This window comes from Canis lupus, chromosome 1, assembly GCF_048164855.1.
Source record: "Canis lupus baileyi chromosome 1, mCanLup2.hap1, whole genome shotgun sequence".
In the NCBI taxonomy this organism is placed as follows: domain Eukaryota; kingdom Metazoa; phylum Chordata; class Mammalia; order Carnivora; family Canidae; genus Canis; species Canis lupus.
The window spans coordinates 101460584-101487055 of record NC_132838.1 but is presented as its reverse complement, the minus strand read 5'-3'; the positions used below and the strand labels follow the sequence as shown (position 1 = coordinate 101487055).

General features: G+C 44.3%; 2 protein-coding genes and 1 long non-coding RNA gene across 3 annotated transcripts in view; 1 reads left to right on the top strand and 2 right to left on the bottom strand.

Moving 5' to 3' along the window:
- LOC140634044 (uncharacterized) overlaps positions 1-3825 on the bottom strand; it is a 31952-nt gene extending 28127 nt beyond the window's left edge. Inside the window, 2 exon segments of the mRNA XM_072827466.1 lie at positions 581-707; positions 3546-3825. Coding sequence (XP_072683567.1) covers positions 581-707; positions 3546-3578 — 160 coding nt within the window. The 5' untranslated portion in view covers positions 3579-3825.
- LOC140634298 (uncharacterized) lies at positions 3523-8954 on the top strand. Its single transcript, XR_012031836.1, has 2 exons — positions 3523-3955; positions 5311-8954. It is a non-coding gene; the product is annotated as an uncharacterized lncRNA (long non-coding RNA).
- Positions 8955-14154: 5200 nt separating this feature from the next.
- Positions 14155-26472, bottom strand: part of LOC140606521 (uncharacterized) — a 35916-nt gene continuing 23598 nt past the window's right edge. The window contains exons 5-7 of the mRNA XM_072780079.1: positions 15899-16292; positions 15185-15350; positions 14155-15095 (exon numbers count right to left, since the gene is read on the bottom strand). Of these exons, the coding sequence (XP_072636180.1) occupies positions 14359-15095; positions 15185-15350; positions 15899-16292 (1297 nt within the window). The 3' untranslated portion in view covers positions 14155-14358. The remainder of the gene's footprint in view (positions 15096-15184; positions 15351-15898; positions 16293-26472) is intronic.

Sequence of the window (26472 nt, the reverse complement as noted above, 5' to 3'; positions counted from 1 at the left end):
ATAATCAGCAAGTACATGGCAACTTTATGATACAAGTGCTAAGGAAAAGACAGGACAGATGAGCAGCCATCAGTATCCCAGAACAACGCAGCACACGACAGCCCATGGCAAAGAGAACTAAATAGTCCCCAGAGAAGTCTGGACAGGGTTTCTCTCACGAGAACAGCCCATGCTCCATAGAAGTAGTAACTTTGTCAAGAGACAGCAAGTCCTGACATAGGCAGGCACGAGGAAGCCTCAGCTAGAGAAAAGCAGCAGACCTGGAGCATGCAGATATCCTGCATCTAGACAAAGTCACCCAGTCAGGGAGAGGGCAAGAAAGCTGATATCCATTAGGTTCACTGCAAGACTCCTGACCCCGATTCCTTCCCTGAAAGGCAGCAGGAAAGCTAGTGTTGGGGCGGCTGCTCAAGGAAGGAAGGCAGTTCACTGACCTCAGCCTTAGCAACTACAGCACCTACCCATAGAACGGGGGAAGGAAGCAATGCTCATGGCCCCTGTGCAAAGACAGACTGCTCCTGGGGACAAAGGGAAGGGCAGAGACTAGCTCAGGGCACAGGGGTGGGGTTGAGGGTCTTACCCAAGGAGGTTATAAGTGCCAAGTTCTCCAGCATCACATCCTGGTACAGACATCTCTGAGCCTCATCAAGGAGACCCCATTCCTCCCAGGAGAAGTACACGGCCACGTCTTCAAAGGTCACCCTGCCCTGGCATGATGGGGACAGATGAAACCACAAAAAGCCCCTCTCCCAAGAACCCATTTCCCTTTTCCCACCCACATCTACCCTATGCCCATCCCCCCCCGATCTCCCCATCTGACAGGAGAAACCAGGCCCCAGTGCCTGGGTGCCATGGCACCACTGTCTCCTCATGGGCCCACTGATCACAGGGCCCGCCGACACAACAAGAGGCAGGTGGACACTAAGTTGCAGACCTGGCACAGAAGGATCCTCCCGGCCACCCAGGCTATTCCGCTGAATACCAGGGCCCTGGCATCACCAGGCATACTCCCTCTCCAAGTACACAACACTCTTGAGACTGGAGCCCAAGGCCACATGCCTATGGTCATCACTGCCTCACTGTCCCACACCACAGGAATCTCCCTGGCCTCCCCCCATGTTACTTGTATTTTAATCACCTCCTCTTCAACCCACTGGTGAGTGCAGGAGTCTCATCTTAGGGTTATGGGGATGGCCAAACACACGACACCTGACCCTGTACAGAGGAGACGGATAGCACTTTATTAATCATGTATATTCACAGCCTGGGAGAGGAGGACACCACACCCCACACAGGCCCACATGGGGGTGGCACTCTCAGAAAGAGTGAACAGCCGGGAGCTGTAGGATCTGAGCTTTGTGGGATCAAGAGGGTGAGGTACCTCCTGGTTCCTGTAAGAGGATGTGATTGGCTTTTCTGAATAACTCCATGGGCTGGTAGGGAACTGAAACCCATACAAAGGATAAGCAGGGGGATGTCTGGGTGGCTCAGTGGTTGAGCGTCTGCCTTTGGCTTAGGTCGTGATCCTGGGGTCCTGGGATCGAGTCCATAGGAACTGGGATCAGGCTGCCCACAGGGAGCCTGCTTCTCCCTCTGCCTATGTCCCTGCCTCTCTGTCAGTGTCTCTCATGAATAAATAAATAAAATCTTTCCAAAAAAGAAAAAGGGTGGGTGGGTGGGTGGGTGGGTGGGATAAGCAGGAAACACACCTTTGATGAAAGGCTGTTTCTTTAGGAGACCTTGCCAGTGGCAGAAGAGCGGGGAGAACTTATACTCACACCATGAGTTCCTCCACCTTTCACCAGACATAAAGTCATAACAGGGAACCTGTTATGTTTTAGGAACCGTATGTAGATCTCAAGATACCTCCTCTCAAAGTCCTCCTCCACCTGTACTGCACTTGTTGTCCCCTCAGCAATCACAATCTCCCTCTGTCCTGACCCTCATCCAAAGCCAAGGTTGCTGGGTGGCCTACCCCAGGCTTAGTGACTCTCACAGGTGATCACATCAGCACATTACACATGACCTTATTCCTCCAGGATGAAATACCCCAGGCCCTACTAAAGTCCTCACAAAACCCTGGTGGAGTTCAGAGTGGAGAAGCACTAGCGCAGTGCTGAGTGTCATCATCTTGTCTTAATTCCTCCTCAGCTCCGGATCCCTCTTCTGTCTACTCTTCTGCTGGAAACCTTGGCCACCTGCCCAGGTATCCAGTCTTGGACGCACTCTTCCTTCATGGCCACTCACATCTCTCATCGCTGAAGTCATACAATCAGCTAAGTATCCAGTCCTGGTTCCCTTTCCCCCCTCAACTTCCTGGCACCAGAAGAGCTTTATCACCATAACCAGAAGACTGCTCTTCACAAATGTGTCTCATGGCTCACTCACCCGGGGCCACACAGGAGCCATGATGGTTTTAGATGTCTCTCTTCTGAACCCCTCCCCAGATTTCCAGACCTGTGTGTTTGACTGCTCACTTAATGCATCCACTCAGTGCTCTCCAAAACATCTCCCACCAACATCACTCATCTCAGTTGATGGAGCTTCCATTCCTACAGCTGCTAAGAAAAAAACCCCTAGAGATAACCCCTGAATCCTCCATTTCACCCTGTCTCTGTCCACATAGAAAATACAGTTGTCACTTTTTAAAACACATATCCAGAATACAATGACATCGAACCCAGCACTCTGGTCCAAAACCCCTCACCTAGCCTATGACAGGAGCCTCCACCCTGATCGTCCTGCCTCCTCCCTCAGCCCATAGTCTATACTTCATGCTATGGCGGGATGGAGCCTATCAGGACCTTGGTAATACCACATGGCTGCTCATATCCAAGCCTCCCATTACCACCAGAGGACACACCCAACTTCCCAGGCAGTTATTCCAGTCCTGATTCCTGTCCGCCTTCCTGCTCTTTGCTCCCACCCTTAAGAAAAAAGAACGGTGGTTTCCTAGACAGTTCCAGCTGAGTATTAATTCAAGCATGTGCACACCGTGTTTGATGCTCCTGGGATAACCGTGCACACACCGGTTGTCAGAATGGCACTTCAGAGTCCCGGGACACAACAATGCAGAAGACAAGCGGGTGGGGGTCAGGTCAGGGCCAGTGAAGGCGTGGGCCACCTCCCACTTGTTCGTGTCGGCTCCATAAGCGCTTCTGCAGCCGTGGGAATTGGGGAGAGTCCAGCCTTTGACCGAGTCCACGGCGGGTTCCACGGACTCAAAGCTCCCTGTACCCTTGCCCGGCCCGGAAGACCAGGCCTGCGCTGGCAGGCAAGCTGTGTGCCTCAGCGCTCACTACCGCCCCTTAGGTGTGCCCCTCCCCTGCAGCCCGCTCCAGCCCGCCAGCGCGCGTGCCGGCGCTCACACACTGGGCCCCCGCCCACCCGCGCCTGCCTCTGCGGGACACGGGAGCCTGGGCCGCAGGGACGCGAGCAGACGCCCGGCGCTCCGGCCTCGAGGATTTGCGGCGGGGGGTGGGGGGTGGGGGGGTAGGGCGGGCAGCGCGGGGAGGGCGAGGAGGGCCCAGGGGACGAGCGTTTACCTGCGTCGGGGCCCTGGACGCCGCCGCCGTCATCGGACTCGGGGTGGGGAGCGGACAGCCGGCCCGGGGGTCCCTGTTCTGTCCCCGGCGCGGGGCAGCCCGGGCGGCGTTTCCGAGCCGCGGACTCGCAACCGTGCAGCAGGGTCAGCGGCTCCTCGGGCCCCTTCTGTTGCGTCAGATCAATCTGAACGCAGAACGCCAGAGACTCTCACCAGGTGAGCCCTCAACAAGAGCAGCTGTCATGGCCGCCCTGAGGAGACAGCAGGAAGTCCCGCCCTCGCGATGGGGCCACACGCGGAAGAGCCTCTCTTTAAGTTCTCATTGGAGAGCGACGCTGCCACTCGACTCCGGGCATTTTGGGTAAAGTAGTCTCCGCTTTTACGAAGGCCGGGGTCAGGGACATCTGGCAGGTAAGGCCCGAGTCCTGCAGGTTAGTGCGTCTGAAAAGGCCGATTCTGTTGTTCTTCGCTTCCTCTTTGAGAGAATGTTATCATAGTCTTGCGCAGTGGTCTCTGCCACTGATCACCCAAATGTTTGGATACTTATTTCAGACCCAGCGAAATTCGCGGTCTCTTGGAGGCCGAGAATATTTCTGATGATCCTAAAGGCTACAAACCAAAGAAATACATCATTCCATAGCGTCTTTACGTCACAAGATGTCCTCGCTTAGTGGAAGTTAATATACATTACCTTATTTCAATTAGTATCTCATGGTCCCATTGGTGACTGTGTCACGCCTCAACAATATAGGCAGGTGGGCCGACAGATGGCACCTAAGCTCTGGCCCTGCCATTCACTGCCACAACACCCCCTCTTTCCAGGCAGTGCTCCTGGGGTTCATCAGGTCGCCTTTCCCAGACACCTCCATTACGTGGGCTCACCTTTACTGTTATGCCAGTATGGGGGTCCTGGGTCATGAGTGCGCAGACCCTTTCCGTGGGCACATTACTCTTGCTGCCACACCTCTCGCAACTGCATTCCCACAGCCACAGCTCCTCCTTGCCCTACATCATACTTATCTCCTCCACCTCTCTAATTATTACTCAGCATACATTGCCCAGAATACGCTTGGCAGATTCAGACAGGATCAAGTACTATCCCAGACTATGATTTCCCCATTGGCAGAGGCAGCCATGAGTCCTATCAAGAAGGCCTCCCTCCCTGTTCCTTGCTTCAATGTCGTTAACCAAGAATCAAATCAGATTCAGATCCCGATGGCTCTCCTGCGGTTGTCCTGCACTTGATATCCCCTCACCAACCTTCGGAGTCCTTGGTTGGAGCAGGGCAGAGAGGAGGGGGATTCTGGGGGTGGGGCGATCCCTATCCTGTCCTGGAGTCAATCACCTTGATCCTTACCTGGCACTATGGAGAAAACCAGGAGGAGAATGGGGGCGGTCCTGCCCTAACATCATTCCTAGGCAGGGAATTGCCCCTCTGCTGGGCTTACATTGGAGCAACTCACCTGTCCTTGGACCAGTGTTTTCTGGTTAATATAGGTCCCATTACTCCAGGGGCCTGTTGAGAAGGATGTCCTTAGTGTCATGTGCGGGAAAAGAAGAGGTCTTGGGTACCATAAGGGGCACTGGAAATTGCAGGGATTTCAAGGCAGAGGGCTGGGGACTTTGTGTTTTCTTAGAAGGGCCACAAGCATAGTGCAGGGGAGTCATGTCTGCAATTCATCACATATATGTAGAGATAAAGGGGATGCAAATGTTTTCTGCTACCCGTCCCAAGTTCTCAGACTTTTTTTTTTTTTTTTTTTAAGATTCTATTCACTTATTCATGAGAGACACAGAGAGAGGCAGAGAGGCAGAGACACAGGCAGAGGGAGAAGCAGGCTCCATGCAGGGAGCCCGACGTGGGACTCGATCCCGGATCTCCAGGATCAGGCCCTGGGCTGAAAGCAGCGCTAAGCTGCTGAGCTACCCGGGCTGCCCCTCTCCTCAGACTTTTATAACAAAAGACATTAACAAAAGAAAACCATAAGTTTATTAGTATGTATATCTCATATGTACATGAGAGAGAGTCTGGGTTGAATAACTCAAAGACATGGATTTGTTTTCAGTCTTACAGAACATCTTTAAGGAACAGTACAATATTAGAGAAGTAGCAAGACAAGGGAAAAGTACCTGAGTCTCTAGGGGTGGCATATTGTGGGAAGGCAAGCACAGATAGATAAAGGATAGTTAGTAAGGTGTGTTTTGTAAATTCCTATGGTGCTGTCGCCAGGCTGATAAGGGTCTAAAGTTGTCTTTGGTGATTAAATTTAGTCCTAGTAAATTTCTTTCCAGCTTTTAGGCAAATAGGAGGAGAGCATAGTGTTTTTCTGGTTTTTGCTGCTGCTTATTGCCTTTAGTTCAAAATAATTCTGTGATGAGTGATAATGTGGAGTTACATGAAGAGGACCTGTAGTTCCACTGATGGAGTCAGATCTTCACACAGGAACTAAATAAATGATGAAGAGAATGTCAAAGAGCCCTAGGGATCCTGAAAAAACAAAAGCAAAGCAGAGGGAAGACCCTAGAATTTGGGGCAACTTTACACTGGGCAACCTAGGAAGGGCTCTAAGAGAAGAGGATATGGGAGTAGTCTGGAATGAAGTGAAGGAGGGAACCCATATGGACAACAGATGAATAAAATATTTAAGTCTTGATGGTGATTGGCATTACAATAAGAGAACACAGGGCCTCTCGGCCATTTACATCCAAAGAGACACCTCATTTCTGCAATTATTGTAGCCCAACAGTTTAGTGGACTCACTTTCCAAAATCAAGTAATTGCCTTAAACAGGAAAATGGATTGTTATGGATTTGTTGGTGTATTTCAAATCCAACCATTTATGACTAAGTCAAGTTGTTGCTCCAGACAGTTGTTGTGACACGCTGTGCACAAACGCCCAGTTAGCCTGAAATCAGACTGCGCCTGTGCATGGTAGCTAGAATAGCATGCATAGTGATATGTACAGTTCTTAGAAATCCATGCCTATTCCCAGAACCCCACTTGAATAGTCCACACCCAAATAATAACCACCCTTAAGAATCAGAGCCCTGTATGTACCTGGCATGGCTCAGATCTTCCCGAGTGGGCGCATACTCAGTGTCCCTTGGAGTGTGTACTTTCACCTTGCAATAAAGCTTTTTCTGTCATACTTTACTGTGACTCATCCTTGAATGCTTTCTTAGTGGGGGAAGTCAAGAGCCTGGCACTAGCTGGTGGTTGAGGTCTCAGGGCCCAAGAACTCCCCTAGTTTCCAGTAAGGAGGGAGATTGTCAGTATTCCCATTCTATACTCAAGAAAATATATAGCAAGGGCAGTGAGGAGATTTACTTCAGGTCACAGCCCTGGAGAAGGGCCCAAGTAGAATGCACTTTGAGGTCTCTGGTCTCTGCAGCTCTGCTCTTCTCTGTGGCTCCCTCCATGCAAATGACACAGGGTCAGTGGGATTCTGAGAAATTACACTTTATACTTCCACACTGTATCTCATTGGATTCCTGAAGTGGGAACCTCCCCATATCATATCACCTCTGGCCTGGATTTAGTACATTAGTTTGGAAGTGACCCTCCACGGTCCCCAGACTCAACATCAAGGAGAGAGAAAGATGAAGTGTCCAGGAAAAACCTTCCTCTGTATTGGGGCACAAAATACATATGGGTGGGGGTGGAGGTCTAGCGGAAAAGGGCCTGGGAAACCCTCCACTCATCCCACCTGTGCTTCGCTATCAGTGCTACTACTATTGGCATAGGAGCTTGTAGCCAGAGGGGATCATGAGAGGTGGCAACCAGAACAGGTGGCACAGCCTCAGCAGGATCCAACCCAGGTCCTACAAAAGAATAGAGATTGGTTTCTTTCTCCTTACTCCTCTTCCCTGCTCACTCTCAAAGAGCAGCCTTGTTGAAACACAATACAACGAGATGGGATGACTCAAAAAATGTTGTCCCAAGCATCCAGAAGGACAGATATGCTATGGGCTGAGATTTTGAGGCTGTGTGTGGAGGAGATTTGGAGGAGCCATCAGGGCTTTTTAAAAAATATATTCCATTTTAGATATCTATTAGACCATGAGGTAGAATTTCAATACATAAGAAATAGGGAGAAGATCTTGAAATAAATTTCAGAACTCTATTTAGATTAGATATACTCTGTTTTAGCTTTTCTCTTTTTTTCTTTTGTCTTTCAATTTCTTTTTCTTTTATTCTTCCCTACTCCTCTTCCCTCTTTTCCCCATTTTTTATCCCAAAAGCCTACCGCACCCAGTTTTACCAGGTGATCTCCCATCCAGATACTAACCAAGGTGGTACTAAAGCAGGATGGGCCATGGTTAGACGAAATGGGACACTTTCAGGGCAATATGACCATAGACTAGGTCTATTTTCAATAATAGCAGAAACAAACTTCAGGGCTGAATGGAAAGTGCAATGAAGAAAACTTGTCCTCCCATTTGTAAACTCTATTAACCACAGGTTATTAGGGAGCCCCCAAACAAACCATGTTTAGGAGTAGATGTCAGGTAATTTCTAGAAATTGATATCTGATAAAAGTCAGTTACTAGTTAGTTGGGAATTGATTTTTTTAAATAAGGCTATTAAAATATATGGAAATTTCACTGACAGCATTAAGGGGATATTTTCAGCTCCCATCTTAGAACTTAAAGTAAAAACATTTTTAGGGGCGCCTGGGTGGCACAGTTGGTTGAGTGTCTTGACTCTTGGTTTCAGCTCAGGATCATGAGATCAAATCCCTTGTCAGGCTCTGAACTCAGGGCGGAGTCGGTTTGCGATTCTCCCACTCCCTCTGCCCCTCTCACTCATGCTCGCTCTCTCTCGCTCTCTCTCAAAAGAAAATAAATAAATCTTTAAAAAATATTTTAGCTTTCATCTTAGAGGTAGTAAATAAGGGTTCAAACATGAAGACAGACGATTTTCCTATATAAATGTATTAGAATAGATTTTTACAGTCTTGAACTGGACAGCTCATCATTAAGTGTTAATAGGAAGCCTTAAGTTTTACTGGCATACTCAAATCCATAAAAGTAAAAATTCAGTTAAAGGTGTACTATAGGGCAGCCCGGGTGGCTCAGTGGTTTAGCACTGCCTTCATCCCAGGGCCTTATCCTGGAGACCTGGGATCGAGTCCCACGTCAGGCTCCCTGCATGGAGCCTGCTTCTCCCTCTGCCTGTGTCTCTGACTCTCTCTCTCTCTCTCTCTCTCGCTCTGTGTCTCTCATGAATAAATAAATAAAATCTTTAAAAAAAAAGAAAGTAGACTGTAACAAAATATAACAAAAACAAACTAAAAATAAAAATGTAAAAAAATTTATATGTGACAGTATGTAATGGACTGTGCTAATTTCAATGCTGTAACTAATCACATTGGTTAAAGAGCAAATAAAACAGGCAATGTAGAGATGGCTCAGCGGTTGAGCGTCTGCCTTCAGCTCAGGGTGTGATCCTGAGATCGAGTCCTGCGTGGGGCTCCCCGCAGGGAACCTGCTTCTCCCTCTGCCTATGTCTCTGCCTCTCTCTCTCTGTTTCTCTCATGAATAAATAAACAAAATCTTTAAAACAAAAACAGGCAATATATATGAATGGTAATCCTTGAAGAATAATGATAAACACATGAAAAATTTCTAAGAAATGATCAAAATATTAACTAGATTGAAAATCATGTATATTTGAAATTCAAATATAACATGTTCATTTGCTGAAATTCTATTATGGCTTAATTTCCTCTAAAAGAAATTGTGGGGACGCCTGGGTAGCTCAGTGGTTGAGCGTCTGCCTTTGGCTCAGGGCGTGATCCCAGGATCTGGGATCAAGTCCCACATCAGGCTCCCTGCATGGGGCCTGCTTCTCCCTCTGCCTGTGTCTCTACTTCTCTCTCTGTGTGTCTCTCATGAATAAATAAATAAAATCTTATTTAAAAAAAATAATAAATAAATAAAAGAAATTGTGCATAAACATTCTTGTCTTAAAAACAAAACAAAACAAAAAAACAATGGGCTGCCTGGGTGGCTTAGTGGCTTAGTTGGTTAAGTGTCTGCATTCAGCTTAGGTCATGGTCCCAAAGGCCCCTCATTGGGCTCCTTGCTCAGTGGAGAACCTGCTTCTCCCTCTCCCTCTGCCCCACCCCCTGCTTGTACACACGCGCGTGGGGGCTCTCTCTCTCTCTCTCTCTCTCTCACGAGTAAATAAAATCTTTAAAAAAAGAAACAATAATTCACCATTTGTACTGTACAATTTGCAGTACTAAAAGTGGCCAGAAAAGTTAAAGATCTTTGAAAACCATTCAGAGAGTGGAATACATAAATAGACATATGATACAATTACCTAATCTTGTGTTATTGTTCTTTTTAAAACTCAGTAACATTTTAAAGTACTGTTTTTCCAGGATATTAAATTTAGAAACAGGGATCCCTGGGTGGCGCAACGGTTTGGCGCCTGCCTTTGGCCCAGGGCGCGATCCTGGAGACCCGGGATCGAATCCCACGTCGGGCTCCCGGTGCATGGAGCCTGCTTCTCCCTCTGCCTGTGTCTCTGCCTCTCTCTCTCTCTCTGTGTGTGACTATCATAAATAAATTTTAAAAAATTAAAAAAAATAAAATAAATTTAGAAACAGTTGAAACAAAGCACTGGTGGGTTTCTTGCACTTGTATTGACTAGTAAGCTTTTTGAAACAAATGGAGCCAATGAATGAATTTAACAAACAGGTCAGGTAAAGGCAAGTCAATGGATATTTTACTGAATGTTTGTAAATGAGGGAGAAAATGTGTCTTGTAGATTCTCACGAATTTAAACGTTCATTCCCTTGGGTTAGGAGGTTGGAGGGAGGAGTGGCTAAGTGTGTCAGACGGAACTGTTAAGAAAAGAAACAAGAGGCCCCAAAGGGAGTCACATGCCCTAAGCCCATGTCATCAAACTAGGACTTAATACCTAACTTAATCATGATTTCAACTTCTCACACTTGTGGAACCTTAAAGCAGACAATCTGGAATTACCTCATCAGCACCAGTGAGGCCCAACAGACTTGTGCTCCCCAAAGGAAAATGATCTTGCCTGAAACAATCTACTCTTTGCTAGTAACTTCCTTGTCCCACCCCTTCTGCCTATAAAAGTTTTCCATTTTGTATAGCTCCTTGGGGCTCCTTTCTATTTAAGGATGGGACGCTGGATGGGACGCTGTCAGATTCATGAATTGCTGAGTAAAGCCAATTAGATCTTTAAAACTTACTCAGTTGAATTTTGTTATTTAACAGAGCAAAACCTTAAATGTACACACAGATGAATTTGTTTAACATTTTATAAATCCATTTGTAATTGAAATCAGACATTTAAGAAATTGTGAGTGGAATGAAATACATAATAGACTAGAACTGTGAAGCAAAAGAAAGGGAAAGGGAAAAGTGTAGGCCTAAGTTGAACATGAAATCATAGAATGAATTGAAGTAATGACAGTCAGTAAATGTAATGTGGAAATTAATGGTTTATTTGATTCAGAGAGCACATAATGATGTTATCAGATTTGGGTCCTTGTACCCAGAGATGGTAGAAATGAGACTGTGTCCACAATTTAAAAGCAGAGTCAAGGCTTTATTGGGGCACCAGCTGCAGTTGAAGGGAGACACAGTCACGAAAATGTGTCACATTGGCTCCTGGAAAAATAGGCAGGGAAAGTTTTAAAGGACCCGAGGTGAGAAAGGAGTGACGGCTAAGCATGTGGGGTGGGGAAATACAGGGAATTGGGAGCGAGTGCAAGCACAGTTGACAGAACGTGCTTCCTTTTATTTTTTTTTTTTTTAAGATTTTATTTATTTATTCATGAGATACACAGAGAGAGAGGCAGAGACATAGAGGGAGAAGCGGGCTCCTCGCAGGGAGCCAAATGTGGGACTTGATCCTCGGACCCAGGATGGCACCCTGAGCCAAAGGCTGACGCTCAACCGCTGAGTCACCCAGGCATCCCAGAACATGCTTCTTTATACACGTATGTTTCTTTTGTGTGTCAAGTCTCCACCTCTGGCAATGACGTTTAGCATTGTAATGAGGGGGAAAGTTCGTGAAAGGTCAAATTTGGCAGCCATCACATCTCATACTAGTTTGAACAGGTCTGGGATTGCTCTTTGGCTGTTGCTTTGCTCTGCAGGAGCAACGATAACAGCTGGCAGGAGATGTCCTCCAGAACTCCCGCTAGGCCAGGGTCTCAGAGGTTCACAGAAGGCCCCTCACTGGCGTTGCTTCTGGCCCACAGGCCCTCTGCGGCACTCTGCAGACACACCCTCCCTTCCCCTTTGCTGAGGGCCTCCACTCATCTTTTCATGGGGACCTAATGCTGATGGGCTCTCTTGAGGATCATTTCATTTTAACAGCCTGCAAACCATACAGTGTGCAGAGACTATTCCACTTTTCAAAGGAGGGATCTAGCTCTCGGAGAGGGCAAGGGACTTCCACAGGGCAGCACAGCTGCTACATCCCTGAGCTGGGGACGGTCAGCCTACACCATGCTGGACCCTCTCACCCTGTTCGCCTCTGTTCTCCTTTGGAAATTGCCCAGGACTCGGGCCAAGACACTCAGACACCTCACCTGCCAGACTGTCCATGGAGCCTGACCCACCAAGTAACCCTACCCTGACATCTCCACCTGAGACTCTCCGGGTCATAAGTGTCACTGTAGACCATCCTGTCCCCTCACCACCATTGGCAATAATTCCTCCCCGCGGAGGGAGGAAGCCTAAATATGGCTTCTAGGTGGCCGCTCCACCTTGTGCCCCCATACTGAGCTGTCACCCAGTTATCACTGTCACTATTATGGGTGCTGTGTGGCCCTGAAGAACTGAGAGCAGCCACTGAGGCCTTCACATATCCCTGCCCGCAGCTCTTGCAGGAGACCTTAGCGCTTACAGTTCTCCCTCACCATTGTTGGTAAATTGCAAATTGTCCAAACAGTGACTGCCAACCTGCTAGAAAGTTCCCATCCCTCCTGTAAAGCCTGTAAACCTCCCACCTTCCTCTCCCAACTAGACTGAGGCTTCTTAGCCCTGGGGGCAAGCATTAACCTGTAATGAATTCTGGGCCCCAGCTGGTTTTTCCCCCACCACCTGTAAGTCTTCAAACCTGTGTGAGCCTCCGGGCTGTACCAAGGTGTGCACCCAACTTTCTGTTCTGACTCCCACCAGCGCGTCATCAAATATGCAGAGATGGGATAGGTTGTTTTCTCTAAGCTAGACTATCTCTACACCCATCCCCCTCATCACACTTGGTCTGTGGGGACTACACAATTCTGTGTTGTTTGGGTGTCCCCATGACATGCCTGTCTCATGAGTCTCTGAGTATTTGTGCATTTATGTTGCCAGGCTTGGTGAGGTCTGGAAGGGTCCCCAGCACAGGAGCTTCTGTCCCATGGAGTTGGGGGTGTGCCTCCCTCCTGGCACGTGGGTGTTCACCAAGTTCTCCAAACTCTGTGGTATGATTGATCATTAACTCAATCTCTAGCTCCTCTCCACTGTGGATAGGGATGAACGTCCTAAACGTCTACTCATGGATTAGTCTTTCTGGAGACCAGCCCCCATCCTGAAGCTACCCGGGAGTTGCCTCACTGAAACAAAAGACACTCCTATCACCCAGGAAATTCCAAGTGATTTTGGGGTTCTGTATCAGGAACCAAGGTCAAAGACCAAATATTAGAACAAAAGATGCTTCTAGTGCTCTCATCACTTAAGAAGTTACAAGGGTTTTAGGGGCTCTGTGCCTGGAACTAGGGACAGAGACCCACATATATATTTTCTGTTATTTCACAACCTGCCTCACAGAGGTCTTTCCAAACAAAAGGTTTCCCTTGTACCAAGAGGTATGTGCAAGAATATTCACAATAGGAAACACCTGGAGACAGCCCAGGAAAGAGGATGGATCAGTGGGCTTCTCCACACAGTGGAGCATTGTCTGCAGCCCCATAGTCCTCTGCACTATGAATGTAGTGAGAGAAATGTCACAATATACCTCACAGAATACCCCCTTCCATGATTGAAGCCATTTTCACATGGTACCTTCTAGTTTCTCAATGTGATTGAGTCCCAGTTTCCTAGTGGAAACCAGCTCACAAATGTATTCCAAGTAACCAACATAAATGCTCTTGCCTCAGCTGTGCACAGCATCTTTTCATTTCCTCCAAAGTGCCCTTTCAAACTAGTTCTGCAAATGAGCTCCTCATCCTCCCCCCCCCACCACCACCACCCCATACCTGCCATCTCTGGAAAAAATGAACAGAAAGCATTTGACCTTTTTTGGTATTTGTCAATAAAATAGCATTCTCAAACTTTCAATCACCAATCATATCAGATGGAGTTTAGCCATTAATATATCAAGTGAATTAAAGAAATATAACATTTGAATATAGAAGTTCCCTTTTATAGACTAAGGCCTATTTCTGGGTTTGTGCCCCTGCTCTGCACCTTTTTAAGTGCATGTGACCCAGTAAAGATAAAGTGTGTGGACAGAGGCAGGGGAGCAGGAGGGAAAGCATCACTTGACCACTGGAAGCTGGTGTTTGTGTCCTGGAGTTGAACTTTCATGGATTTTAAGGAATAAACACCAACATTACACATTCATCCATTTATTCAGCAGGTTATTTATTGGTTATTTGAATTTTTTGTCAGCCACTTTTCTGGGCACCTGAGATACACTCCAGTGAACGAACAGAAATTCCTCCTTAAACTTACATTTTAGTGAAGAAAATAAATGGAAAATATAATCAGGAAATTATATGTTCTAAATAGGGAGGTGCTATGGAAATATACGTATTTGCATACATATTCACATAGCATTACACTGAGGCTACAGCTGAGGAAGCTTCTGATGTGGAAGGAGTACCTTTGACGGCAATTTTCTGGTGAGTCCTCAGGTGGCGGTGGTAGGTGGATGACTGGCGGTAGCTTCTCTGGCAAAGCGCACATACATAGGGCTTCTCACCCGTGTGGATTCTCTCATGGGCCAGAAGGTTGGTTTTGTGGCTGAAGGATTTTTCACATGTGCTGCACCTGAAAGGCTTCTCTTCTGTGTGAATCTTCTGATGCACGTGTAGGTCTGACGCTTGGAAGAAGCCTTTGTTACACTCAGCACAAATGAATGTCCTCTCATTGTTGTGTCTTCTCTGATGGGCTTTTAGCTGAGAGAAATACCTAAAGATCCTGGGACATTTTTCACATCTGTAGGAGTTTTGGGCGTCACGGAATCTTTCTTGGTGTCCCCCACATGTGGAATTCCCCTCGGTTTTTTGGTGGGTAGAAACAGGGTCAGGGGTGACTGCGGTTGACCGAGAGTGAAACCCTGGTGCCCCCTCCATCAGGACATCTTGATATGGGCGTCCTTGCAGGCACCCTTCCTGGGAATTGGACGTACCTAGACCCGGTCTTCCAGGGCTGAGCAGATCCTTCAAAGAAACACTGTCCTCTTCAGGGTGAGGACAGTCCTCCTCATGGACAATGAACAGGGAAGGTACTGCATTGCCTTGACTAGTAGTACCGTCATTGTGATAAATGTTGTAGCCATTTGCTTTATCTCCTGTGGGGGATAAAACAACTCAGTGAAGTTGTACCCAAGAAGGAGTCCACACACAACATCCCTCTGGTACCTTGGCTTACCCCACTCACCTTGTCCTGTTTCCAGGGAAGTATCTTGGGAAGTCCAGGAGGGTGTCCCCATGTTCTCTTCTGTTGGGGTTCCTGCTGACAATTGTTTCATGAAATGAACGATGACTTCTCTTAAGGGCATATTCTCAGAAAAGAGGGCGTCCTGGCCCTTCATGTGGACGTGGACCTGTAGAGAAACAAAGCCTGATCACTGTCGTTTATGGATCTGTTGAGTGACAGAAGCCTTTGTGGAAGCTCTGCTCTCATCAGGCTTTCCCAGGATCCTTCTACTGCATGCTGCCACACCCACTATTCTGCCCTTATGCCTGCCAGCCTTAAAGTTCATGGTGATTTCTAATTAGTGTGTCATTCTCAATGAAAAAAGACTAATACCAAGGACTTCTGAGGGAAGAATGAGCTTGTGTTAAGGCGTTTCTCCCCATTCTTGAGGTTTCTGTTCTATTGCCAATTTCTTACTGAGCCCTCCTACCATCTCACTGGCTAAAATCAATTAGTATGTTAGCTCTTATATGTCCTACTGAATAGTTACCTATAAAACGTATGCTTTAATTTTGCTTACTTAGCATGGTAAAGAGCCTCTTTTGTGAGAACTAATAAATGGATTCTTTATCTACTTACAAGCAACTCTAACAGGTTGTATTTTTTTTAAACGGGCTATATTTAATCCTTACACACCTCTTCCCCTCACCTCAAGAGTTAAAACCCTCTACTTACTAATCCAGGTAGCTTCATGCCATCATCAGTCAGATCTTCCATGAATTTCTCCAGGTTCCTGCCACTTGCATTCCATTTCTTTTTCAACATGGACCTGTCACTGCAGTGGCCATTGATCATAAACTGTTCCAAGACCAGATGAGAAATAATCTCATCCTTGCTGTGTTTCTCTGGTTGCAGCCATGAGTGAAATAACTTATAGAGATTTTGCAGTTCCTGCCTTGCACTTGAGTTACTGTTTTGCAATAAAGTGAGCTGAGTGCTTGGGAACTCATAGATCTCGTCTTCCTCCTGAATGGCTGGTCCTTGGCTAAGTTTATGCTCTAGGTTTTCTGACCCAGGATCATTCATAGATGGTTCTCCCTGAAATGATATTCTGATATCTGAAGCCATTCTTAACAAGAATTCTCAGAGAGATTCAACTTTAGATATTCAGTTCCTACTGATTTATTTCTCTGGAGGTCTGTTTCAACTGCTGGTTGAAGACTGCAAGCTAAAAAATAGAAGAGATATATAATTAATTACAGCACTGGCATAATTCAAAAATCTAGTTTCAGGTAAGTTCATGGATAAACTCTACTAGACATTTAAGAAAGAATGCTAATCTTCCATAAACTGTCCCCAGAGCATAAAAAAGTGGGATCACTCCCTTTTAGTTAATGAGTTCAGCAGCTCCCTGATAACAAAAATATTATAAGTACATTAAGTAAAGGTACACTACAGGGATGCCTGGGTGGCTCAGGGGTTGAGCCTCTGACTTCGGCTCAGCGCGTGATCCTGGAGTCCCGGGGTCGAGTCCCACATTTGGCTCCCTGCATGGAGCCTGCTTCTCCCTCTGCCTATGCCTCTGCCTCTCTCTGCATGTGTCTCTCAATAATACATAAATAAATAAAATGTAAAAAAAAGAAAGGTACACTACAGGTCAGGATCTCTCACAAATGAGAGGTGTAGAAATGGGAAGCAAAATATTTGCAAATCAAATCCAGTGACATATAAAGAGAATAATATATTACAAAACAAGTGGAGTTTACTTTCTAAATGAAACATTGGGTGAAAATTAAAAAGTCAATTACCACATGAATAGAGCTTAGAAAAACAATATGATCATCTCCTTGGGTACATTAAACATGTTTAATGAAAGTCAGTGCTCATTATTAAAAGACATTTAGTAAACGAGGAATAAAGAGAACTTCTTTAATGTCATAAAGTATACAAAATACAGCAAAACGTATCCTTAAGTGTTTTCCCCTGAGAGATGGATGACCAACTCTATGCAACATTGGACTACTTTTTAATCAGTTAAAAAAAGGCAAGAAAATATATTAAATATCATTTTTTGTACATGTCCTGATTTTGTTTCCAATAAAGTATCAAATGTTCTTTATATATATATACATATATTCTTTTTATTGAAGTTCGATTTTCCAACATATCGTATAACACCCAGTGCTCATCCCGTCAATTGCCACCCTCAGTGCCCATCACCCAGTCATCCCATCCCCCCACCCACCTCCCCTTCCACTATCCTTTGTTTGTTTCCCAGAGTTAGGAGTCTTTCATGTTTTGTCACCCTCTCTAATTTTTCCCACTCATTTTCTCTCCTTTCCACTATAATCCCTTTCACTATTTTTTATACTCCCCATATGATTGAAACCATATAATGAATGTCCTTCTCCGATTGACTTACTTCACTCAGCCTAATAACCTCCGGTTCCATCCATGTCAAAGCCAATGGTGGGTATTTGTGGTTTCTAATGGCTAATATTCCATTGTATACATATACCACGTCTTCTTTATCCATTCATCTTTTGATGGACACCAAGGCTCCTTCCACAGTTTGGCTATTGTGGACATTGCTGCTATAAACATTGAGATGCAGGTGTCTCAGCTTTTCACTGCATCTGTATCTTTGGGGTAAATCCCCAGTAGTGCAATTACTGGGTGGTAGGGGAACTCTATTTTTAACCCTTTGAGGAACACCACAGTTTTCCAGAATGGCTGTACCAATTCACATTCCCACCAACAGTGCAAGAGGGTTCCCCTTTCTACGAATATTAGACGAGGTGAATTTTTGCAAGATGTCTGATACAAGACTAATTTACCAAAATCAGTTGGATTGTATTATAACACTAGAAAATTAAATTTAAAAAATACTCAACTACTGTATTACCATTAAACATCAAATATCTCAGAAAAAGTCGAATGAAAATGTACGAGCCCTCTATGGAAAAACAATATTAATAAATATTATATTCATAAATGATAGCTATGTTCGTGAATTGCAAGACTCAATTCCAGTTGGAAAACATCATTTATCCCCAAGTTGCTGGATAAATTCAATGCCATGCCATTGGAAATCCAGCAAGTGTATGCGTGTGTGTGTGTGAACATTGACAGCTGATTCTAAAATTACATTGACATGTATAGGCTAAGAATAGCCAATACAATCCTGAAGAATAATAACAATTTCAGGATTTATATAATCACAAAACAAAACAAGTTATGAGACTATATTCATTAAGACTTGGACGATGGCACAAGGATAGACAAATAAGGCAACCAAACAGAATGTTATCCTGATATTGGTTGACGGCTATACTGCCATTGGCTTTCTATAAACACGACACTGAAGTGCATGTGCTGATAGGTAAGCTTAATTTTTTCTTCCAATAAATGGTGCTAGGTCAACTGAACATTCATAAAGGAGAAAGTTCATCCTGACCCCAATCTTACCTCATTTAATTTTTTTTAAACATTTTATTTATCTGTTCATGAGAGACACACAGAGGCAGAGACATAGGCAGAGGGAGAAGCAGGTTCCTCACGGGGAGCCTGATGCAAAACTTCATCCCAAGACCCCAGGATCACGCCCTGAGTCAAAGGCAGATGCTCAACCGCTGAGCCACCCAGGCGTCCCAGTCTTGCCCCATTTACAAAAATTAGTTCTAAGGATGTCTGGGTGGTTCAGGGCGTGATCCTGGGATCCAGGATTGAGTCCCATATCAGGCTCCCTGTGAGGAGCCTGCTTCTCCCTCTCCTGTGTCTCTGCCTCTCTCTGTGTGTCTCTCATGAATAAATAAATAAATCTTTAAAAAAATAGTTATAGATGGGTTTTTAAAAATCTCAGAAATGTAAAATAAAGCTTCTAGAAGACCACCTGGAAGAATATATTTAATACCTTGTAGTAGAAAAAGATATTCTTTACTCAACAGGAATTTCCTTTTCCACAGAGGAGACTGACACACTGGACTACATTAAAACGAGAAGTAGTATTCATCAAGTAAAGTCATTCATTCATTTTTTTAAAATGCAGCACAGGGTGCCTGGGTGGCTCAATCAGTTAAGTGTCTCCCTTTGGCTCAGGTCATAATCTCAGGGTCCTGGGATCAAGCCCCACGTTGAGCTCCCTGGTCAAAGGGGAGTCTGCTTCTCCCTCTTCCTCTGCCCCTCCCTGCCACAGGTTCCCTCTCTCAAATAAATAAGTAAAATCTTTTTTTTTTTTTTTTTTTTTAAAAAGGAGGGATCCCTGGGTGGCGCAGCGGTTTAGCGCCTGCCTTTGGCCCAGTGCGTGATCCCGGAGACCCGGGATCGAATCCCATATCGGGCTCCTGGTGCGTGGAGCCTGCTTCTCCCTCTGCCTGTGTCTCTGCGCCTCTCTCTCTCTCTCTCTCTCTGTGTGACTATCACAAATAAATTAAAAAAAATTATTAAAAAAAAAAAGGAAATTTCACGCCACAAAAATCAGAAAAATGTGAAAGGTAGGATTGATACGTGGGCACACAAAGACCTAATTAATTGCTGTTAGTCGATTTTGTTTCATGCTTTGTGTTAAGCTTTGCTCAGACTAGCCACCCTGATCCCATCAGTTAATGAGGCAGTGGATTCTGGAAAAACCCCATAGGAGAAAGTTGAGCACATTCTTTCTTCTTCCTAATCCATTTATCACAAAGCTTCTAGTCAACCTTTCCAACATCCTCATCTGCTCAGGTCAGACTCCACTTTACTCCCTCTACAACTCCCTCTTCCTCAAGAAAAGTACCAAGTCCTTCCCTGTCTCAGGAAGCCTTGCCAGAGGCATCTCACCCCTCCATCCTCACCTTAGGTGTTGTGGCTGATTTTTTATATCCAAGTACCTCAGCCCCCCTCCCTCCCTCCCTCTCCTTTCTACTGTAGAATCCATGCCCTCTTCTTCTTTTGAGCCTCCCCACAAGTTCTTTTTCTGTATTTCTCCAGGCACACAGGAGCCACATGCTCATACTTGCACACATGCTCTCAATCCCACACAGACACAGCTTTGGAGTATTATTACAGCCAAAACCTTGGAATTAAAAACTGACTGCCATGTTAAAAGCTCTCATCACAAGAAAAAAAGAAATGAAACTATGTAAGATGATGGATGTTAACTAGACTTATTGTATTGATCATTTTGCAATATATATAAAAATAGAATCATATGTTGTACATCTGCAACTAACAATGTTATACATCAATTATATCCCAAAACAAAATGAAACAAAGCCCAGGCTTAACCTGGAGTCGGACATTAACCAACTGTGTGACCACAGGCACATGATCCACTGGGTTCTTGTCTATGTCATGGGGGCTCTGATCTCTGATGACACCTAGAACCCAGAGTTTCAATGAGCTAAAAGAGTTAATACCTAGGAAGACTATTGGAGCATTTGCTGGCTCATAAGCAATTCAGTAAAGTCTGCTAAATACCTGATACCCCTCCTTTGAATTTTAGCTCCTACCCACTCATCCCAATCTATTGTGGGCCAACACATTCACAAGATGTAATAAAAGTGAATTACTAGAAACATAAAATTAACAAGACAACAGAAACATACAAAAAAGACTTTCTCAAGAAGTCTCTTGCAATCAGGCAAGGTTTTTATAGAGAAGTTAACACAATAGGCCATCCCCACACTTGAGGGACCTCCATAACTTTGCACCGAGGAATTTCCTTCCCAGAGGCATACTTACATTCACACGCATGCACACTTACACACACAAAATCAGAAATTTTCCTTTCATCCTGGAAACTCACCTCAGGAAGATTGACTTCAAACTGGGCAGTTTTGGGCTGAAAGCTGGGCCGCTATGTGACTCACTATCCACACTGGATTCATCTGACAGGCCTTCCTAAGTCTCCTCCCTTTTATAGGGTGTGGAGTCAATGATGCATTTACAGACATGATTGGATAAAATTTGCTCACTGCTGAAATCCTTGATGGAATCTCGATCTGGCTCCAGTTCCAGCTCTCCAATAGTTATTACATAACAACCCTGGAGTGGCACCTGCATAGCTCAGGTGATTAAGTGTCTGACTTCAGCTCAAGTCATGATCTCAGGGTCCAGGGATGAAGCCCCTGCCAGCCTCCAGGTCTCAGGCCCCCACACCCCTCCAGGCTTCGCTGGCAGTCTGGTAGTCCTTTGGCCCCTCCCCCTACTCATGTTCTCTCTTTCTCTCAAATAAACTAATTAATAATCCTTAATAAATTAATGATCCCCAAACATCTCTGGGACAATTGACCACAATCAAACAAGCTGATATTTCTTTTTAAGAAATTTTTTCTGGGGAACCCTGGGTGGCGCAGCGGTTTAGCGCCTGCCTTTGGCCCAGGGCGCGCGATCCTGGAGACCCGGGCTCAAATCCCACGTCGGGAGGGGCTCAAATCCCACGTCGGGAGGGGCTCAAATCCCACGTCGGGCTCAAATCCCACGTCCGGCTCAAATCCCACGTCGGGCTCCCGGTGCATAGAGCCTGCTTCTCCCTCTGCCTATGTCTCTGCCTCTGTGTGTGTGTGTGTGTGACTATCATAAATAAATAAAAAATTAAAAAAAATTTTTTTTTCTCTTATTTAGGGACGCCTGTGTGGCTCAGTTGGTTACGCATCTGCCTTTGGCGTGGATCATGGTCCCTGGGTCCTGGGATTGAGCCCCACATTGGCTCTATGCTCAGCAGGAGCCTCCTTTTCCTTTCTTCTCCCTCTTCTTCTGCCTGCTTGTGTGCGCTCTCTCTCTCTGTCAAATAAATAAAATCTTAAAAAAAAAAATTTCATTTATTTATTTATGAGAGAGGCAGAGACACAGGCAGAGGGAGAAGCAGGCTCCACACAGGGAGCCGGACGCGGGACTCCATCCCGGGACTCCAGGATCACGTCCCGGACCGAAGGCAGGTGCTAAACCGCTGAGCCAAGCAGGGATCCCTTAAATTTTTTTTTAAATTTAAATTCAATTAATTAACATGTAATGTATTATTAGTTTCAGAGGTAGAGTTCAGTGATTCATCAGTCTTATATATAACCCAGTGCTCATTACATCATGTGCCCTTATTAATGTCCTCACCCAGTTACTCCGTCCCTCCATCTCCCTCCCCTCCAGCGATCTTTACTTTGTTTCCACTGAGTAAGAGTCTCCTATGGTTTGTCTCCCTCTCTGATTTCATTGTTTCATTTTTCCTTCTCTTCCCCTATGATCCTCTTTGTTTTGTTTCTTAAATTCCACATATGAGTGAAATCATATGATAATTGTCTTTCTCTGATTGACTTATTTCACTTAGATAATACCCACTAGTTCCATTCATGTCATTGCAAACGGCAAGATTTCTTTTCTTATTTATTTATTTATTTATTTATTTATTTATTTATTTATTTATTTATTTGATGGCTGGGTAGTACTCTATTGTATATATACACTACATCTTCTTTATCCATTCATCTGTTGATGGACATTGGGTTCTTTTGTAGTTTGACTGTTGTGGAGATTGCTATTCTGCCTAATTCTTTTTTAAATAATATAAATAAATATAAACACTGGGGTGCAGATGCCCCTTCAGATAACTACATTTGTATCGTTGGGGTAAATCCCTGGTAGTGCAATTGCTGGATCATAGGGTAGCTCTATTTTTATTTTCAACGTTTTGAGGAACCTCTGTAATGTTTTCTAGAGTGGCTGCACCAGCTTGCATTACCTGACTTTGTTAATTTTAGCCATTCTTACTGGTGTGAGGTGGTATCTCATTGTGGTTTTGATTTGTATTTCTCTGACGCCGAGTGATGTTGAGCATTTTTTCGTGTCTGTTGGCTATGTGTATGTCTTCTTTGGAGAAATGTCTGTTCATATCTTCTTCCCACATCTTGATTGGATTATTAGTTCTTTGGGTGTTGAGTTTGAGAAGTTCTTCATAAATTTTGGATACTAGCCCTCTATCTGATAAGACGTTTGTGAATATCTTCCCCCATTCTGTCCATTCTCTTTTGGTTTTGTTGACTGTTTCCTTTGCTGTGCAAAAGCTTTTTATCTTGATAGAGTCCCAATAGTTCATTTTTGCTTTTGTTTCCCTTGCCTTTGGAGACATGTCTAGTAAGAAGTTGTTCTGGCCAAGGTGACAGAGGTTGCTGCCTGTGTTCTTCGCTGGGATTTTGATGGATTCCTGTCTCACATTCGTGTCTTTCATCCATTTTGAATCTATTTTTGTGTATGGTGTAAGGAATTGGTCCAGTTTCATTCTTCTGCATGTGGCTGTCCAATTGTCCCAACACTGTTTCTCAAAGAGACTGTCTTTTTCCATTGGATATTCTTTCCTGCTTTGTCAAAGATTAGTTGACCATAGAATTGAGGGTCCATTTCTGGGTTCTCTATTCTGGTCCATTGATCTATATGTCTGTTTTAGTGCCAGTACCGTACTGTCTTGATGATTACAGATTTGTAATGGAATTTAAAGTGTGGAATTGTGATTCCACCAGCTTATGTTTTTTTCCAACTTTTCTTTGGCTTTTTGGAGTCTTTTCTGGTTCTATACAAATTTTAGGATTATTTGTTGCAATTCTGTAACAGAAGTTGATGGTATTTTGATAGGGATTGCATTGAATGTATAGTTGCTCTTGGTAGCATAGACATTTGAACAATATTTGTTTTTCCAATCCATGAGCATGGAACATTTTTCCATTTCTTTGTGCCTTCCTTAATTTCTTTCGTGAGTGTTTTATACTTTGCTGAGTACAGATCCTTTGCCTCTTTGGTTAGGTTTATTCCTAGGTATCTTAAGGCTTTGAGTGCAATTGTAAATGGAAGACTCCTTAATTTCTCTTTCTTCTGTCTCATTGTCAGTGTTTAGAAATGCAGCTGATTTCTGTGCACTGATTTTCTATCCTGCCACTTTGCTGAATTCCTGTGTGAGTTCTAGCAATTTGGGGGTGGAGTCCGTGGGTTTTCCAAATAGAGTATCATGTCATCTGCAAAGAGTGAGAGTTTGACTTCTTCTTTGCTGATTCAGATGCCTTTTATTTCTTTTTGTTATCTGATAGCTGAGGGTAGGATTTCTAGTACTATGTTGAACAACAGTAGTGATAGTGGACATCCCTGCCATTCCTGGCCTTAGTGGGTGGAAGCTCTTAGTTTGAAAGAGATTAAGAATGATATTCTACTTGCTGTGGACTTTCACATAATGGCTTTTATGCTATTGAAGTATATTCCCTCTATCCCTACACTTTGAAGAGTTTTAATCAAGAAAGGATGCTGTACATTGTCAAATACTTTTTCTGCATCTGTGAGAAGATCATATGGTTCTTGTCCTTTATTTTATTAATATAGTGCATCACGCTGATTGATTTGCAGATGTTGAACCACCCCTGCAGTCCAGGAATAAATCCCACTTGGTCGTGGTGAATAATCCTTCTAATGTACAGTTGGATCCTACTGGCTAATATCTTGGTGAGCATTTTTGTATCCATGTTCATCAGAGATATTGGTCTGTAATTCTGCTTTTTGATAGGGTCTTTGTCTGATTTTGGGATCAAGGTAATGTTGTCCTCATAGAAAGACTTTGGAAGGTTTCTTTCCATTTCTGTTGTTTGAAACAGCTTCAGAAGAATAGGTACTAATTCTTTTTTAAATGTTTGGTAGAATTCCCCTGGGAAGGGATGCCTGGGTGGCTCAGTGGTTGAGCGTCTGCATTTGGCTCAGGGCATGATCCAGGGGTCCTGGGATCCAGTCCCATATCAGGCTCCCTTCAGGGAGCCTGCTTCTCCCTCTGCCTATGTCTCTACCTCTCTTTGTGTATCTCTCATGAATAAAGAAGTAAAATCTTAAAAAAAAAAAAAAAAAAAAAAAACATTCCCCTGGGAAGCCATCTGGTCCTGGACTCTTGTTTCTTGAGAGATTTTTGATGACTGCTTCACTTTTTTGCTGGTATGGTTCTTATTCAGGTTTTCTGTTTCTCCCTGTTTCAGTTTTGGTAGTTTATACATGTCTAGCAATGCATCCATTTCTTTCAGATTGCTCAATTTGTTGGCATATAGTTTCTCATAATATGTTGTTATAACTGTATTTCTTCAGTGTTGGTTGTGATCTCTCCTCTTTCATTCATGATTGTATTTTATTTGGGTCCTTTGTCTTTTCTTTTTGATGAGTTGAGCCAGGAGTTTATCAATCTTATTAATTTGTTCAAAAAACCAACTCCTGGTTTCCTTGATCTGTTCTACTGTTCTTCTGGTTTTTATTTCATTGATTTCTGCTCTACTCCTTATTAATTCCCTTCTCCTACTGGATTTAGGCTTTATTTGCTGTTCTTTCTCCAGCTTCTTTCAGTGTAAGATTAGGTTAAGTATATGAGACATTTGTTGTTTCTTGAGAAAGGTATTACGATATACTTTCCTCTTAGGACCGCTTTTCCTGGATCCCAAAGGTTATGTTTCATGGAACAGTTGTGTTTTCATTTTCATTCGTTTCCATGAATTTTTTAAATTCTTCTTTAATTTCCTGGTTGACCCATTCGTTAGTAGGAAGCTCTTTCGCTTCCATTTATTTGAGTTCTTTCCAATTTCCTCTTTTGATTGAGTTCCAGTTTCAAAGCATTATGGTCTGAAAATATGCAAGGAATGATCCCAGTCTTTTGGTACCAGTTGAAACCTGATTTGTGACCCAGATATGAGTCACATTCTGGAGAATGTTCCATGTTAACCCAAGAAGAATATGTATCCTGTTGCTTTAGGTTGGAATGCTCTGAATATGTCTGTGAAGTCCATCTGGTCCAGTGTGTCATTCAAAGCCCTTGTTTCCTTGTTGATCTTCTACTTAGATTATCTGTCCATTGCAGTGAGTCAGGTGTTAAAGTCTCCTACTATTATTGTATTATTATCAATATGTTTATTTAATTATGTTATTAATTGGTTTATATAATCGGCTGCTCCCATGTTAGGAGCATAAATTTTTACAATTGATAGATCTTCTTGTTAGGTAGACCTTTTTTTAAAGATTTATTTATTTATTCATAAGAGACACAGAGACAGAGGCAGAAGCAGAGGCAGAGGCAGAGGCAGAAGCAGAAGCAGGCTCCCCACAGGAAGCCTGATGTGGGACTCAATCCCAGATCCTGGGATCATGCCCTGAGCTGAAGGAGATGCTCATCCACTGAGCCACCAAGATGTCCCTAGATAGAGCCTTTAATTATGACATAGTGTCCTTCATCTTGTATTACAGTCTGGTTTAAAATCTAATTTGTCTGGTGTAAGGATTGCTATCCCAGCATTCTTTTGATGTCCATGAGCGTGATAAACGGTTTTCCACCT